This window comes from Elgaria multicarinata, chromosome 2, assembly GCF_023053635.1.
Source record: "Elgaria multicarinata webbii isolate HBS135686 ecotype San Diego chromosome 2, rElgMul1.1.pri, whole genome shotgun sequence".
Taxonomy (NCBI): Eukaryota; Metazoa; Chordata; class Lepidosauria; order Squamata; family Anguidae; genus Elgaria; species Elgaria multicarinata.
This window is the reverse complement of record NC_086172.1, coordinates 128,992,314-129,007,573: the sequence shown is the minus strand read 5'-3', so window position 1 is coordinate 129,007,573 and position 15,260 is coordinate 128,992,314. Positions and strand designations below refer to the sequence as shown.

The window sequence follows — 15,260 nt, the reverse complement described above, 5'->3', positions numbered from 1 at the left end:
GATTTTATGATAAATTATACTATAGCTTGATATTTTGTTTCAATGTGTTCTAAAATCTTTTGAAGTATATTGTATGAGTATATATGATTTCACAATTCCTTACTCTTGTAAATATTATAATGTATTATATATTCTTTTAGATTGTGAAGAACTTCAACAGTCTGAAACACATTGGCATATATGAATAAATAATTCCATGAAAATTCTCCATTTCCACCCCTTGCCCTTGGCTTTTCTCATGTACTTAATCTACACCACAGTTGGTTATAATCATGTCCTGTTGGGACATAATCAACCATGAAGACTGGAGAACCACTATGTTCTACCCACATATTAAAGACTATACAATTCTACATCAAAGCCGAAAAATGTAGATACAGGCAAACAAGCTGCCATTGTGAAGAGATGATTAGCACCTTACCTTAGTCATATTCTGAATCCTAAAGAAGAAAGTTTCATTCCAGATTGGATTTACGCAATTTGAGATGGTTTTTGTCCGAACATCATGAAAAGAAGCCGTTGGTAACCTCAAACTTACGTAACAATCACTTTGGCTTACTGCATGTTTTTTTAAAAAAAATACACATAAAAAAGCAGAGATAGATGTTTCATGTTAAAAGAATTGTTGTGTTGATTTAACGCATGCTGTTGTTTTTATATTTTCGATGGTTTTAAATTTTGTATATTTTTTACTATTCACTGTTTTTAACTTTTGTAAACCGCCCAGAGAGCTTCGGCTATGGGGCGGTAAATAAATCTAATAAATAAATAAATAATGTTTTTCTATTTTGTTTGTCATTTGGAATATATAATGCTCATGGTCAGGTTTGTCCAAACATGGTTTCAAATAGGTCAGTTTTATTCCCATTTTTCGACCTGTGCCGTGTTGAATAATATTCTGCGCTTCTGGCAAAATGTTAGGTAGTCATGAGATCAGGATTTTTCGAAGTGCTACTTACAGGGATAGATAACATGAAAAAGAATGCCTGTATTAGTTGTCTACAGAACATTTAGGGAAATCAAGCTGAGCATGGTCCTACAGCAGGGGTGGAGAACCTGTAGCCTGCCAGATGTTATTGGACTTCAATTCCCATCAGGCCAATGATCAGGCATGCTGGGAGTTGAGAGCCATGGGTTTCCCACCTCTACTTTATAGGTACACATTACTCTTGTTTATTGGATTACTTTTTGAAAAGTTACATCCTTGTTTCTCCCTCCACCCTGCCTCACTTGGGTCAAACATTCTGCTGTAGCTTATATATTTAATTAGAGACCTGGTTCAGAGGATAATGTACCTTGTTCAGTGTTGGAGTGAGCACATTTTAGTCTATGTAAGTGTACAGCAGCAGACAATTCGTACCGGAAACTTTTTCAAACATTAACTGCATGGGAAAAGACCAAGCATAACTAGAGTGAGGCGGGGATTGACTGCATTGCAGCAGCAGGCTCTGCCACTGACATACATGAATTTCTTTCAAATTCCCATGTGGTTAACATTTGGAAATGGATGCTTCAGATCTTTCAACAATAGTAAAGACAGTGCACAACATAGCAGTGGTTGCTGTAGCTTGACCAGATACAAAAGAAGGAAGAGCTCCTGCAGCTTTTACTGTTGTGATGAAGAGGGAATTTCACCAGGTGCTGCATGCATACAAATGACACCTGCTCAAATTCCCTTTTCTATACAACTGTTAAAGATACAGGAGTGCTGTCCTCCTTTCCATACGGTCACCCTAACTGTAGCTTCCATTAAATGATGGAAATAATTCAGATGATTAATTAAATTTAATTAATATTAACCTATCTTCCTGCCCTAGGCAGCAGTTAAATGATTTATGACTACTCACACACATCTGCTTGCCAGAGATTTCTTATTCGTATGATATGTACAGAGAGCAAACAGAAGGGTGGTACCGGTGCCTGAAAAACAATGTGAAGGAAAGAAAGAGTCATTAATAGGGCTGTGGTTCACTTCGCTTAGGGTCATAGAAGCGGCATTGGAGTAGCTTGATTCATTTCTATTAAAGGTGGAGGAGAAGCGAGTCAGGGGTAGCGAAGCATAATGAAGTGGGGCGGCCACAAGCGGAGCGCTCCGCTTGTAGCAGAGCGATCCACCTGCCATTTTTCCCCCTTAGGATTGCATGGCATGAACTAAGCGCTGCATATAACTTTTTTGTTTTTCAAGCTACATCTTTGAAACTTACTGTGCTTAGAGAGTGATCATTGGGAGTCATTTGTGCCGATTTTCAGAAGGTTTCGTCATGCACTCTGCTTGCTATTAATTTCTTTAGAATGGTTAAAAGCGGGAGGGGGGAAGCACTTTTTTTCCACCTTGATTGACAGATTCAACACCCAATCATGATAAGTGATCACCTGATGTGAAGCATCCTCCAATCCCAATGTTGGAGGGGGGACTAAGGCAGACCCACCCAGACACAGTTTTCCCTTTCTCTCTTTGTGGGGTTGGACTTCGTGGAGATAGGAGTTAGTTAGTTCTGTGCTGCAGCTGCGTTTGGAGGATATAGGATTTAGCTTGGGGGGTGGTTGTTTTTTTCTGACTTCTTGCTTACCTTTCCTGTGCTGTGTGTTTTGCCTTAGTTTGATTTATAAATTTATAATTGTTCATTTTTGGAGTGTTTGTTTGTTGGTTTGGTTTCCCAATCACCACCACCACCACCCCTTCCCCCTCTCTTTTAAACCCTGTGTTCTGTGACTGTGTTTATTCATTTTCCTTATTTCTTCTATATAAAAGAAGATTAAAACAAAGAATTTTTTAAAAAATCTATCTTCTCTTTCTCTCTCTTACTCTGTGTGGATGTATTTGTTGGGACTGTGTGTGATTGTGTGAGTGTGTTTGCTGTGCACTGCTTGTTAAGTGCAAAAAGACGTGGTGACACGCTGGAACTCCACCTACCTCATGCTGGAGCGTATGGTGGAGCAACAGCATGCCATCCACGAGATGTTCAGGGTCGGGGACATTGGCCTACAGGCAGTGGGAGGCCATGTCCCAGCTGGTGGTGGTCCTCAAGCCGTTCCTTGAGGCCACCGAGACCCTGAGCACCAGCTCTGCCCTCCTCAGCCAGGTGATCCCTGTATGCAGGCATCTCCAGAAACAGATGGGCGAGTTTCTGGAGCACAGGGATCCCGTCACTGGGAAGCGCTTCGTGCCTGAGGTACACAAAGTGGTGATTAGGCTGAGGGATGGCCTGACGAGGAGGCTGGAGCCCATCCAGAAAGACAGGGTCTACATGTTGGCCACCATGTGCGACCCTCTTCTGAAGGATGGGCTTTGTGGGCCAAATTCCAGGCAGCACTGGGTGGGAATGCTCGTGGGCCAAGTGCGGGCAGCACGGGCCAAGGGGGTAGGGCAGAGTGAGGCAGAGGAGAAGGCCATCACTTCCCACAGCAGCAGCAGCAGCAGCAGCAGCAGCCGCCTCAACCTCACCTTCATTCCTCCCAGCAGGAGCACAGGACAGGGGTATTGGGCACAGGCTCTGCATGCAGTGGTTGGGCAGAGACCTGCCCCAGCCACCAGCCAGGATGATGCTGCAACCACCGTGCAGCATTACCTGGCAGAGCCGATGGAGGACTGCTCCATGGATCCCCTGGCGTACTGGTCATCCCACCACCAGATTTGGCCTGGCGTGGGTGGCCAGTGATTGACTCAGCTGCCAACCCACCAGTGTTCCAAGCGAGAGGGTGTTCTCTATGGCTTGCTTGGAGCCGGACTTGGTGGAGCAGCTGGTCTTTCTCAAAGGCAATCTGCCCCTGCTGGGATACCCCACCCTCAAGCCCTTGGGGGAGTGACAAGCGGCACCCCTCCCTTTAATTTCACCCCTCCTTCAGTTGGCAGACTATAGGTCAGGCAGGCAGGCTTTTTCTTTTTAAAAGTTGTTGTTGTTATTATTATTATTATTATTATTATTATTATTATTATTATTATTATCATTTTTATTATTTAGTGGCTGCGTTTCAGTTCACAAAATCAACTCTGAAGCAAGGAAGCCAAAGGAATCATTCAATCCTTCTTTCAGTAAGGCGATGCCTTCTTCGTCTTACATACAGGCAGGCTGTTAAAGTCTTTATCCAATTCAGTCAAGTCAGGCTATCTCTTCATTACTACCACAGTAGTCGTAGGCAGGCTGAATCTTCCCCTAAAGCAGCACACTTCTTGCCTGGGTGGGCATCAGCATCATCATGAGCCTCTGCAGAAGCTGTAGGCAGAGTTTGTGACTGTGTGTGTGTCTGTGTGACTGTATTTGCTTTGCTCACACTGCAGAAGCACACAAAAAGTGAGGGCAAAGCACCACACTACACGCCCATCTGTGGTTGGGTGAGGTGCAAGCAGGGAGCAAGGCAATGCCTGGCACCACCACCAGTAGCCAGGCTGCCCCTCCTGCTGTGAAAATCAAATGGGCCAGTCCTGAGCTGGGTTGGAAGCAACAGCAGCAGCAGAAGAAGCAGGCAGACATTCCCACTTCTACAACTTGTTCCCACCATTCGCTTTTTGAGGCTAGGAAAAGTGCCCCATTTGTAGAGCCACATCAGGCAACCATGGAAGAGCTTGCCTGTGCTGTTTTGTCACCAAGCATAGTTCCTGATGGTCAGTTCAGTTGGGTGCTCCTGTCTGGGTTCCTGGCTTTGAGAAGCTACCTCACACTGCAACTCGTGCCACTCATTGACTTCACCAGCACTTTGGGATTGGGCTGCTGTTCTCCTACAGCAACGGGAGGTAGACTTCCGCAGTCCAGTGGTTGCCCTTTGGAGGTTTGTCACAGTTCTTCAGGCTCTCTTGGCAGATCATCCACTTTTCCACCAATGCTGTACATCCCTCCTCCTGCAGGTGATCCCTGCAGTCATCTTGAGAAACAGATGGGCAAGTTTCTGGATGCAAGGAATCCCATAACCAGGAGGCGCTTGCAGTAGTGCTGCTGTGGTTACTGGTTGTTGCCTATCCTTAACTTCACTTTCTTTCTGATTTAGAAGTTGGGTTTGAGAATTCCTTTCTGGGGCAATGTAGCATGGGTGACCTTGCCTGTACTCTTGCTTCGCTGAGTGTAGTTTCTCACGGTCAGCTCTGTTGGGTGCTCCTGTCTGGGCTCCTGGCTTTGAGAAGCTACCTGACACTTCAACTCGTGCCACTTCTTCACTTCACCATTACTTTGGCTTTGCCCAGTTCAGCAACCTGAATAGGAGTTAGTCTCCAGCAGTCCACTGGTTCTCCTTTGTGTAGTTCTGCCACCTCTCTTGACAGAAGACACATGGCACGTCCACTGTGCAACATAGGCCTTGTTGCTGTGTCTTCACTGAGCATAGTTCCTGATGGTCAGTTCAGTTGGGTGCTCCTGTCTGGGCTCCTGGCTTTGAGAAGCAACCTCACACTGCAATTCATGCCATTCCTTCACTTCACCAGCGCTTTGGCATTGGGCTACTGTTCTCCAACCTGAACAGGAGGTAGACTTCCACAGTCCACTGGTTCTCCTTTGGATAGTTCTGTGACCTCTCTTGACAGAAGACATACGGCAGGCACGTCCACTGTCCAACATAGGCCTTGTTGCAATTTCAATACTTGGGTTTGAGGCTTCCTTCCTGGAGCAACGTAACATGTGTCCACTCAACTGTCCTGGGTTTCCACTTCTCAAAGGTTACTTGCTCACAGTGATATCCTTGGGCTGCTCCTATCTCAGCTCCTGGCTTTGAGAAGCCACCTCACACATTTACTCATGTGACTCCTTGACTTCACCAGCACTTCGGGATTTGGCTGTTGTTCTCCAACAGGAATGGGAGGTACACTCCCCCAGAGATCTATGGCTTGCCTGTGCAATTTACTAGCTCCTTAATGCCCAACTGTCTGCCTGCCTGACTCTCTGCCTGCCTGCCCACTTCCTCCACCTGGGAGCCACCATTGTGGGGTAGCGGGATCTGCTGGGAGATTCCCAGAAATCTATGGCTTACCTGTGCAATGTACTAACTCCTTAGTGTCCACCTGCCTGCCTGTGCCCACCTCTCTGCCTGTCTGCCTGTGCCCACCTCTCTGCCCACCTGTGCCCGCCTCCCTGCCTGCCTGCCCACCTCCTCTGCCTGGGAGCCATCATTGTGGGGTAGCGGGATCTGCTAGGAGATTCCCAGAGATCTATGGCTTACCTGTGCAATGTACTAGCTCCTTAATGCCTGCCTGTGCCCACCTCTCTGCCTGCCTGCCTGCCCACCTGCCTGTGCCCGCCTCTCTGCCCGCCTGCATGCCTGTCTTTGCCCACTTCCCCATAGATCTATGTCTTAGTAGTACATTGTGTATGTATCACCTGTCTGCCCTCCTGGTGCCTGGGTGATGTAGATGGGCTGTGTGGGTCAACAACCCAACAAGCCTCTTGCATGCATGCTCCCAGTGCTTCAGGGGCATAGCCATTGCTGCCTGCTGCTGCCTCTCCTCTTCTGTGCCCACCTCACAGGGCTGGTTTGTGTGTGTCTTGCTTTGACTCAGGGCATTAGTCCTTCATCCTGGTGATGAAAAGGCAGGCCCATTGCTGCTGCGCTCACCCTGTTGAAGTTCCTTGCTAATTTTTGAAGTGTTGAAGATTCTATTTAGGTTTACCTTTAAATATTCACCCAAATTCAGGACATGTTGGAATTTCCTTTCAAATGGCCATGAATAGGGATCTATTTATTTAGAAGCCCATTTAGCTGTCTGCAGCTTCCAAAATCCCTGAGATAGATGCATTTCTGAAAATGGGGTGGGGGATATTATTTTAAATGTTTGCCAAAAATCAGGGGATGCTCTGATTTCCTTCAAACTGGCCATGAATAACAATCTTGGTGGAAGCTCTCAGGGTGCCTACTTACAGGTCTGTATCTGGAAAAATCCCTGAGATATTTGCATTTCTGTAAATGGGGTGAGGGAATATTTTTTTAAATTCCCCAAAAATCATTAGGGCATGCTTGGATTTCCTTGAAACTTGGCAAGAATGTGGATCTAGGCAGAAGCTGGGATAGTGCCCATTTTCAAGTTTTTATCTTGAAAAATGTCAGAGATATTTGCATTTCTGAAAATGGGGTGGGAGATTTTTACATATTCGCCAAAAATCACTGAATGCTTGGATTTGCTTCAAACTGGCCATGAATGTGGATACATGGATTAGCTGTCATGGTGCCAATTTTGAGGTTTCTAACTTTAAAAGTAAAAAAGTTATAGGTGTTTTATTTTCAATGCAAGTCTATGGGGGAAAACACAAAGCTCCGATCCGGATCCAGAGCCCCGCCACTGAGCAGAACGGACCCTAGGCAGATCGGCGCAGGGAGGAGCAGACCCGATCCAGAAGTTGTGGATCGGGATCCAGAGTGGATCGGGGGGTCTGTGCACAGCCCTAGTCATTAACAACCCTTAAAGTTTGTCTCTATCCTTTCTCCTGGCAATGCTTAAGGCGGTATTATTCTCTCAGTATTTTAACACTTAATTTTAACTTAAATTTAAATTTTACTGTTCTAACTCTGTATTTTAATCTTATATCAATTTTTGCTGCATGGTTTTATCCTGGTTGTGCTTTTTATACTGTATTTTGTATTTGTGTTTTTAATCTGTTGATTGCTTTATTATGGTTTTAATTTTTGTGAACTGCCCAGAGAGCTTCGGCTATTGGGCAGTATAAAAATGTAATAAATAAATAAAGATGCTCAAGGAGGACTGTGCATGCTCAATGTCCTTCAGGAGCCACAGAATGGTGAATGTCAGTTGGAAAAAGAAAACTGGGAGGAGTGAATTGGTTTACTTGAGCCCCTAATAGTGTATAGTATCCCAGAGAATACTGGCTGGCTGGCACCCCAAACAGAAGCACTTCTGTTATTAGCTGAGGTTATACTGCAACACTTTGGCCTTAGCTAGACCTAAGGTTTAGCCCAGGATCTTCCTGGGGTCATCCCTGTTCCAAGATTCAGATTTTTATTATGTGGTCACAGACCCAATAAAAGCAATACCAACAATCATTAATTTAAAACCATAAAATCACAGTCTTTTGTTTAACAGGCTAAAAGAGTTATTTAAAACATACACATATTTAAAATATATAGGCATAGTTATTAAAATTGGGAAAGTGGGACCCATGCTGCAGGTTGGGAATCCGAGGTGGATCCTGGGTCTGGACCAGTTGAAGACCACTAGCACATGAAATATTCTGGCCTCTGACCACTGAGGGCAGGAGCGTCAAATCTCTTTCACCCTGAGCACGGAGTTACATACATTTTATTATGTGGTCACAGACCCAATAGAAACTATACCAACTATACCAACAATCATTAATTTAAAAACGTAAAATCACAGTCATTAGTTCATTATACAAACAGGCTAAAAGAGTTATTTAAAACATACACATATTTAAAATATATGGGCATGGTTAGAACACCTAGTACAAAAGATAAGCAACAGCAGCGTGGGATAGAAGTTACAATTAAGATAAGATCAATTTGGGATTCCTTTGTATGGAGAGGAGGAACTTAGCCACTAACTCTGTTGTTAACTTGTTTGTACCTGCCAGAAAATATTCCAAATACTGTTTGGGTGTCCTTCCAGGGCATTTTCTCATAAGAGGGCCAAGAAATCTATTTCTCTCCTCCCTATGGAAGCTACATTGGAAAAAAACATGGGCTAGTGTTTCAACTGCTTTGTCACCACAGGGACACAAGCGTGCCTCATATGGGATGCCCTGATAACGCCCTTCCAAGATTGCAGAAGTAAGGCAGTTAAATCTAGCCCTTGTGAAAGCATGTCGGTACTTGGGGATGGTCAAATAGTCCAGATATCTAGCATATCTGGGAAATTCAAAAATTAGACCAGAGTGTATTGGAGAGCAGGAACTGCGTGCCTTTGTCATAGCATATTGAAAATCTATATCTTTAATCTGTTGTTCTACTATGGATTTTACCACAGAGTAATCTTGTGTATGTAGAAAATCCATTGATAGACCTAATATGCACAATTTGTCAGTAAAACCTTTATACCATGAACTGGTAAAAACATCCCTTTGCAAAAGGTAAAGATAGCTTTGGGATGAATTGGCATATATAACCTTTAGCCAATATCGAAAGACAAGGGACCAAGCCCTTCATCCCTGTTCATATTTACTATTTTTAACTGTTGTAAACTGCCCAGAGAGCTTCGACTGTGGGGCAGAATATAAATGTAATAAATAAATAAATAAATAAATAAATATAAATGACACACAGAATATCCAGGGAGCAGGCAGGGATGATCCTGGAATAAACCTTAGGCCTTTGTTGCAGGTTCCCCTTGCAAGTGCTAGTCTGAAATGATTAATTAAAATTTAACAAGAAAAATAGACAGACCCCCCATAGACTGTCTGAGTCTTAGGCAGGGTAAAAAGAAGCTTAGTGGATCTAAGTTACAAAGCATTTGCTCTTGTTTTTAAAATTATTTTTGAGTTGTCCCGTATTTCACAATTAGCGGCTGAGGTTATACTGCAACACATTGTTGCATGTTCTCCTTGCAAGTGCCATAATGCTTGACTAGTCTGAAATGGTCTACACTATAATGGCTCCAGACCACGTTAAGTTCTCAATCAGCAGCCCAACTACAGTTGACCAAGTTCGTTCCTCTCAAAGCTGGAAACGACATCGAAAGTCTCTGGAACAGCTCCAAAGAAAGTGGGGCGTGATTATGATCTCTTTCTCCAAACTGGTTATTTGCAAGCACAAATATGCTGTTCTTCATTGCTGAAGCTGCTTATTTTATCTTTTTAATAATCTTAGATGAATACTAATTGACACTACCATCTAACTGGTATGAACAAACCAGCAACAGAGGCAGTGGCTGGGTTCCTTTTCTCTGTACAAAGGACTTGTAAGACGATTTATTTATTTTTTTTAAAGGAGGCAGGCAAAAACTTTTTTGTTCCGGCAGTGTCAAGGACTTTTAATAATTGTCATTTTAAATGTTTACATGTTTTAATACTGGAACTTATTTAATTTATTTTTAATTTCTATATATTTAAATTTATAGGTCTTAAATGTATATGTTTTAATTCTTGTAATGCTGCCTTGAGGCACAGCATTGGGCAAAAGGTGGGATATAAATAAATAAACTCAGATCCGAGAGAGTATTTTGTTGTTCTGTATAACTGCAGTAGGCATACTTCATACAGCATTTAAGAGCAGTTGCATTTGAACGTAATTCTGATGTGTAGGTCAATTTAGGCTGGATTCTTCCTGCAATTACCATGTGCAACACAGCCAAAAAGCCTTTAAGGTCCAAAGTTTAGCCTTTAAAATGTGGATGTAGGAGAAGCCTATACTGACAGATTTTCATTTTGGTGCATTTTAGATAGGAATTTACAAAATCCAGGTATTTCTTCATATGGAAAGAACTTAAGTTTTCAAAAAATTGAATGGAAGAGAAAGAAAAACCAACATATTAATCCATTGCTATATAGACCAATATTCCATTACTCTAGCCAATCCATTCATAATGAAATAATATCCAATCAATTCACAATGGAGGGGTGTGTTAGCATAGGTGCCTCCATTTTCTAAAGGAAGCTATGAAGCAGCCATTAAGCAGCAAATGAAGCATCATGTATGCGAAAGCGCCTCCTTGAGTATTCTCCTTGGATGTCTCCTTGTGTCTGTCTTATCTAATGAAAACATAGTCTCGGCTCCAGTGCAAAAGTTAGCTTACAGTAGAGCAGAGGTTAGGTTACAGTAACTTTGCTTAGAGTGGGCCAAAGGAGATTGTTTAATAGAAATTAGCTATGCCCCAGTGTTACATTCTGATTGGCTCATGCTGCTACTGGGTCCTGCCCTTTGCAGGTTTGAAATGCTGTGCTGAATTCCCAATGTCTCTGTCTGACTGCTCCCTTTGAAGAGACCAGACCTTGATTACTAATCAATAAAGCGCTTTTGAACCCTCTGTCGCTGAAAGTGTGGAGTCATGCTTAGGGGCTGATTGGATTTCGTCCCTAGGGCAAGAACTTGTATAACAGGTGAACAGCCATGCTTTGGAGAGAGAGGACCCTGCTGCTCTTTCCTTCCTCCACTCCCTTTTAATGGTGCATTGAAGGGTGTTTTGGCACTGAAACAACAGGGGCGTTAGGCCTGCCAAGAGATAAATTTACCCAGGAGATGAAACAGACTACTTTCCAGTGGAGGCTGGTGGCTCTGATTTCATGGGGCTGTTAATCCATCCTGTGTTTCAGTTGGAACCAGTCAGAACTCTAAAGGAGCTATCCAATTGTTGGACCAATTTGGGGGATAGAGTTCAGCACTTGGATCGCTCTTTTAGAGTTCTGGCCAGTTCTGACTGAAATCCAGAATGCATTCACAGCCCCATCAAAATTGGAGCCACCAGCCTCCACTGCTAGTCTCATAGCAAAAACTAAGGAAACCAGCACTGCAGCTCAAGAGGATGTCAAGAGCCCTTTCAGAGTGTTTCTCTCTAAACTGTTTGGAAAGGTCTGAAAAGGGCTTAGCAAGGGTCCCGAGGAGAAATCTAACGCCAAATATGAAGCTGCCCCTCTCTTAAATCCCCTCTTAACAGAATCACAACAGGAGGACAGTGTGAGGGCACCGTGTAGCTTGTCATCAGTGGTCTCACAGGCGTGATTTAGATGCTTCTTGAATTTGCAGAATGCGTTCCACGTAGCTTTCTGAATCACAACAGACCTGCTAGATGGGAAAAGGATCACATTTCCTCCAATGATCACTGAGTGGATGCTGGAAAAAAATATGTTATGCTCCCTGAAGGAAACATTTGACACCCCCAAAACAAATAGCAAACAGCTTGTGTTGGTTGTACCATAAACAGTGTAGAAAATTGGTCGAAATGCAACTGCTATGTAATACATTCGCACACACACACACACACACACACACAGAGAGAGAGAGAGAGAGAGAGAGAGAGAGAGACCCCATCAACCTAGTGTCTTCCAGGTGTGCTGGACTACAACTCCCATCATCCCCAGCCAAGAGATCAGATTTAAGGATTCAAGGAGTATACTGAGGCATAAAGACAAAAGTAGCACTGCAGAACTAGTACTCCATGCATTCCTCTCACCATAAAAGCATTTTCATTGTCTAGTACCTGCCATTCAGCCACATATGGAATTTCAATGGGATGGCACCTCTTCTTTGTGGCTCCATTTCCATATGGATTTGTTTGAGTGTTTGGGACCTAGGCAGGGTAAAAAGAAGCATAGTGGATCTAAGTTACAAACAAATTGCTCTTGTTTTTAAAATCATTTTTGAGTTGTACCATATTTCACAATTATTTATGATTATTTACAATATTTATGTACCACTCCCCATTCAAAATTTCAGAGTGGTGTACAAGATAAAATAGAATAAAAACAGAATAAAACACTTTAAAAATAGATTTTAAAAGAAGTGAACCGCGGCTGGTCATTAAGGAAAGGCTTCCTGGAATAATGACGTTTTCAGGAGGTGCCGAAAGGAATACAAAGTTGACGCCTTCCTGTCCTCCAGATGCAGGGAATTCCATAGGAGGGGGGCTACCACCATCAAGCCTCTTCCCCTGGTGGACGCCAATTGGAGGATGGGTCTATGTGGAACCACCAGGAGCATGCCCTCGGATGACCTCAGTGACTAGGCAGGTTGGTAGGAGAGAAGGCACTCTCTCATGTATCCTGGTCTCAAGTTGTTTAGGACTTTGTACACAACTACAAGAACCTTAAACCTGGCCCAGTAGCAAATAGGCAGCCAGTGCAGTTCCCTCAGCAGAGGAGTTACATGCTGGAAAGGGCCAGCTCCAGACAACAGACGAGCTGCAGCATTCTGCACTAGCTCCAGCTTCCAGAGCAGCTTCAAGGGCAGCCCCACATAGAGCGCGTTGCAGTAATCCAATCTTGAGGTTACCAATGCCTGTACCACCATGGCCAAGCTATCCCTGTCCAGGAGAAGCTGTAGTTGGCAAACAAGCTGAAGATGGTAAAAGGCACTCTGAGCTGCAGTGGCCACTTGAGCCTCAAGCAACTTGAGCCTCCAGCAACAGAGATGGATCTAAGGATACCCCCAAACTACAAAGCTGATCTTTCAGAAAAAGTGCAACCTCATCCAGAACAGGCAATGAGCCTATCTCCCAGACTCGGGAACCACTCACCCACAGGGCTTCCATCTTGCCAGGATTCAGTTTCAGTTTATTGGCCCTCATCCAGCCCATTACTGAGTCTAGGCACTGGTCCAGGACCTGCACAGCCTCACCTGATTCAGTTGTCACAGGGAGATAGAGCTGTGTGTCATCAGCGTATTGATGGCATTTAGCTACAAATCCCCTAATGACAGTTCCCAATGGCTTCATATAGATGTTAACTAACATTGGGGACAAGATGGTGCCCTGAGGCACCCCATAGCTCAATTGCCGAGGGGCCGAGGAGTGGTCACCCAATGCTACTCTCTGAAAATGTCCCCGTGGGTAGGACTGAAACCACTGTAGCACAATGCCTGCAATGCCCATCCCACAGAGTCGATCCAGGAGGATACCATGGTCAATGGTATCAAAAGCCAATGAGAGATTGAGCGGATTAACAGGGTTGCATCCCCCCTTTCCCTCTCTCAATAAAGGTCATCCATCAGGGTGACCAAGGCTGATTCAGCCCCATAGCCAGATCGGAACCCAGACTGGAATGGGTCTAGATAATCAATATCCACCAAGAGTGCCTGCAGTTGCTCTGCCACAACCCTCTCAAGTACCTTCCCTAAAAAAGGGGTGTGTGGGCGGTAGTTGCTTAATACCATCGGGTCCAGGGTGGGCTTCTTCAGGAGTGGTCGCACTACTGCCTCCTTAAGGACAGCAGGGACCACTCCTTCCCAGAGGGAAGCATTTATCACCCCCTGGACCCACCCAGTCAGACCCCCTCAGCTTGCTTTTATAAGACAGGAGGGACAGGGATCGAGAGGGCAAGTGGTTGGTCGCATTGCTGCAAGCACCTTGTCCACATCATCAGGCCACAATAACTGATCCCACAAAATGGGGCAGATGGTGGCATAGGACACCTCAACTGGAGCTGCACTAATAACAATGTCAAACTCGCTTCGGAGAGAAGCGATCTTGTCCTCAAAGTGTGATGCAAAAAGGTCACAGCGGGTCCTCAACGGGGCCAGGGGCCCATTTGCTGGGGAGGATGTTAGCAGCCCCCGGACCACCCAGAAGAGCTCTGCTGGACTGTTGGATCATTCAAACAACTAAATAATTTAAAAGGTTAAATTTTAAAAGGTGTCTCTTCACAGCCAAGAGAATGTGGTCGAATTCTAGTTAAAGTACAAGTACAGAATCTGTGTGTCCATTAGCCCAGATCTACACCTTGTGTCAAATTATTACCAATGTAGAATAAAATGCAGGATGTAACACTATGAAAGCGGTATGTGAAATGTGGCTTGTGCCCCAACAGTTATCAGTGCATTTCAATTCCACTATAAAACAGTAGCTTAGATCTAGCTCTATTTTATGAAAAACATTCATTTAAATAGCTAACCTGGCTATTGAGCTCACAGAGTCTTTTCCACTACAGATTCAACCAGCAGTCAAAATACCATCCACAATTATTGTTTTTGTGTTTGCTGTGTCTCTATCAAGAAAATAAAACATACCGTCTGGCATTGAGGACTTTTTCTTACCTTCGGCTATTGAGAGCTTCGGCTATTGGGCGGTATAAAAATGTAATAAATAAATAAATAATAAATAAATAAATACCTGGAGAAGGTTTGCTGATGAACCCATATAAATCTCTGATGTGTACAGTTCAGATGCAGCAGATGGTACTTTAATACTGAAGCCCAAGGTTGTCAGTCATCCTTGTAACAGAATTAAACCCTTCTAACCAGTTTAGGAGGATGAACAGGTGTATAAACATTGACTCAGAGCTCCACCTCCTCTCAGATTGAGAAATTGCATTAAATCACTTCCAGCTTCCCAGCCGCCCCACCCCTGACATCTTTTTATTCTCCCAGTATTTTAACAGTCTATAAATTAATTTTAACTTCTCTGTTCTAAATTTGTATTTTAAATTAGTATTTTTGCATTGCTGCTGTTTTTATCTTGGTTGTGCTTTTATACTGTATTTTATATTATGGGTTTATATTGTTGTTTTACACTTTGAATTGTCTTAATTTTGTAAACCTCCCAGGGAACTTTGGCTATTGGGCAGTATAGAAATGCAATAAATAAATAAATAAATAAATAAATAAATAATAAAGGAACGCAAGTGTGAAGTTTCTTGATCTTTAAAAGTTTTTAAAAAAAACCA

At 43.7% G+C, this 15,260-nt stretch overlaps 1 protein-coding gene across 1 annotated transcript in view; it reads right to left on the bottom strand.

Moving 5' to 3' along the window:
• Nucleotides 1-14,776, bottom strand: part of LOC134392916 (cytosolic phospholipase A2 epsilon-like) — a 43,700-nt gene extending 28,924 nt beyond the window's left edge. The window contains exons 1-3 of the mRNA XM_063117677.1: nucleotides 14,708-14,776; nucleotides 1,848-1,920; nucleotides 422-558 (exon numbers count right to left, since the gene is read on the bottom strand). Coding sequence (XP_062973747.1) covers nucleotides 422-558; nucleotides 1,848-1,920; nucleotides 14,708-14,734 — 237 coding nt within the window. The 5' untranslated portion in view covers nucleotides 14,735-14,776. The remainder of the gene's footprint in view (nucleotides 1-421; nucleotides 559-1,847; nucleotides 1,921-14,707) is intronic.
• Between the last annotated feature and the right edge of the window lie 484 nt (nucleotides 14,777-15,260).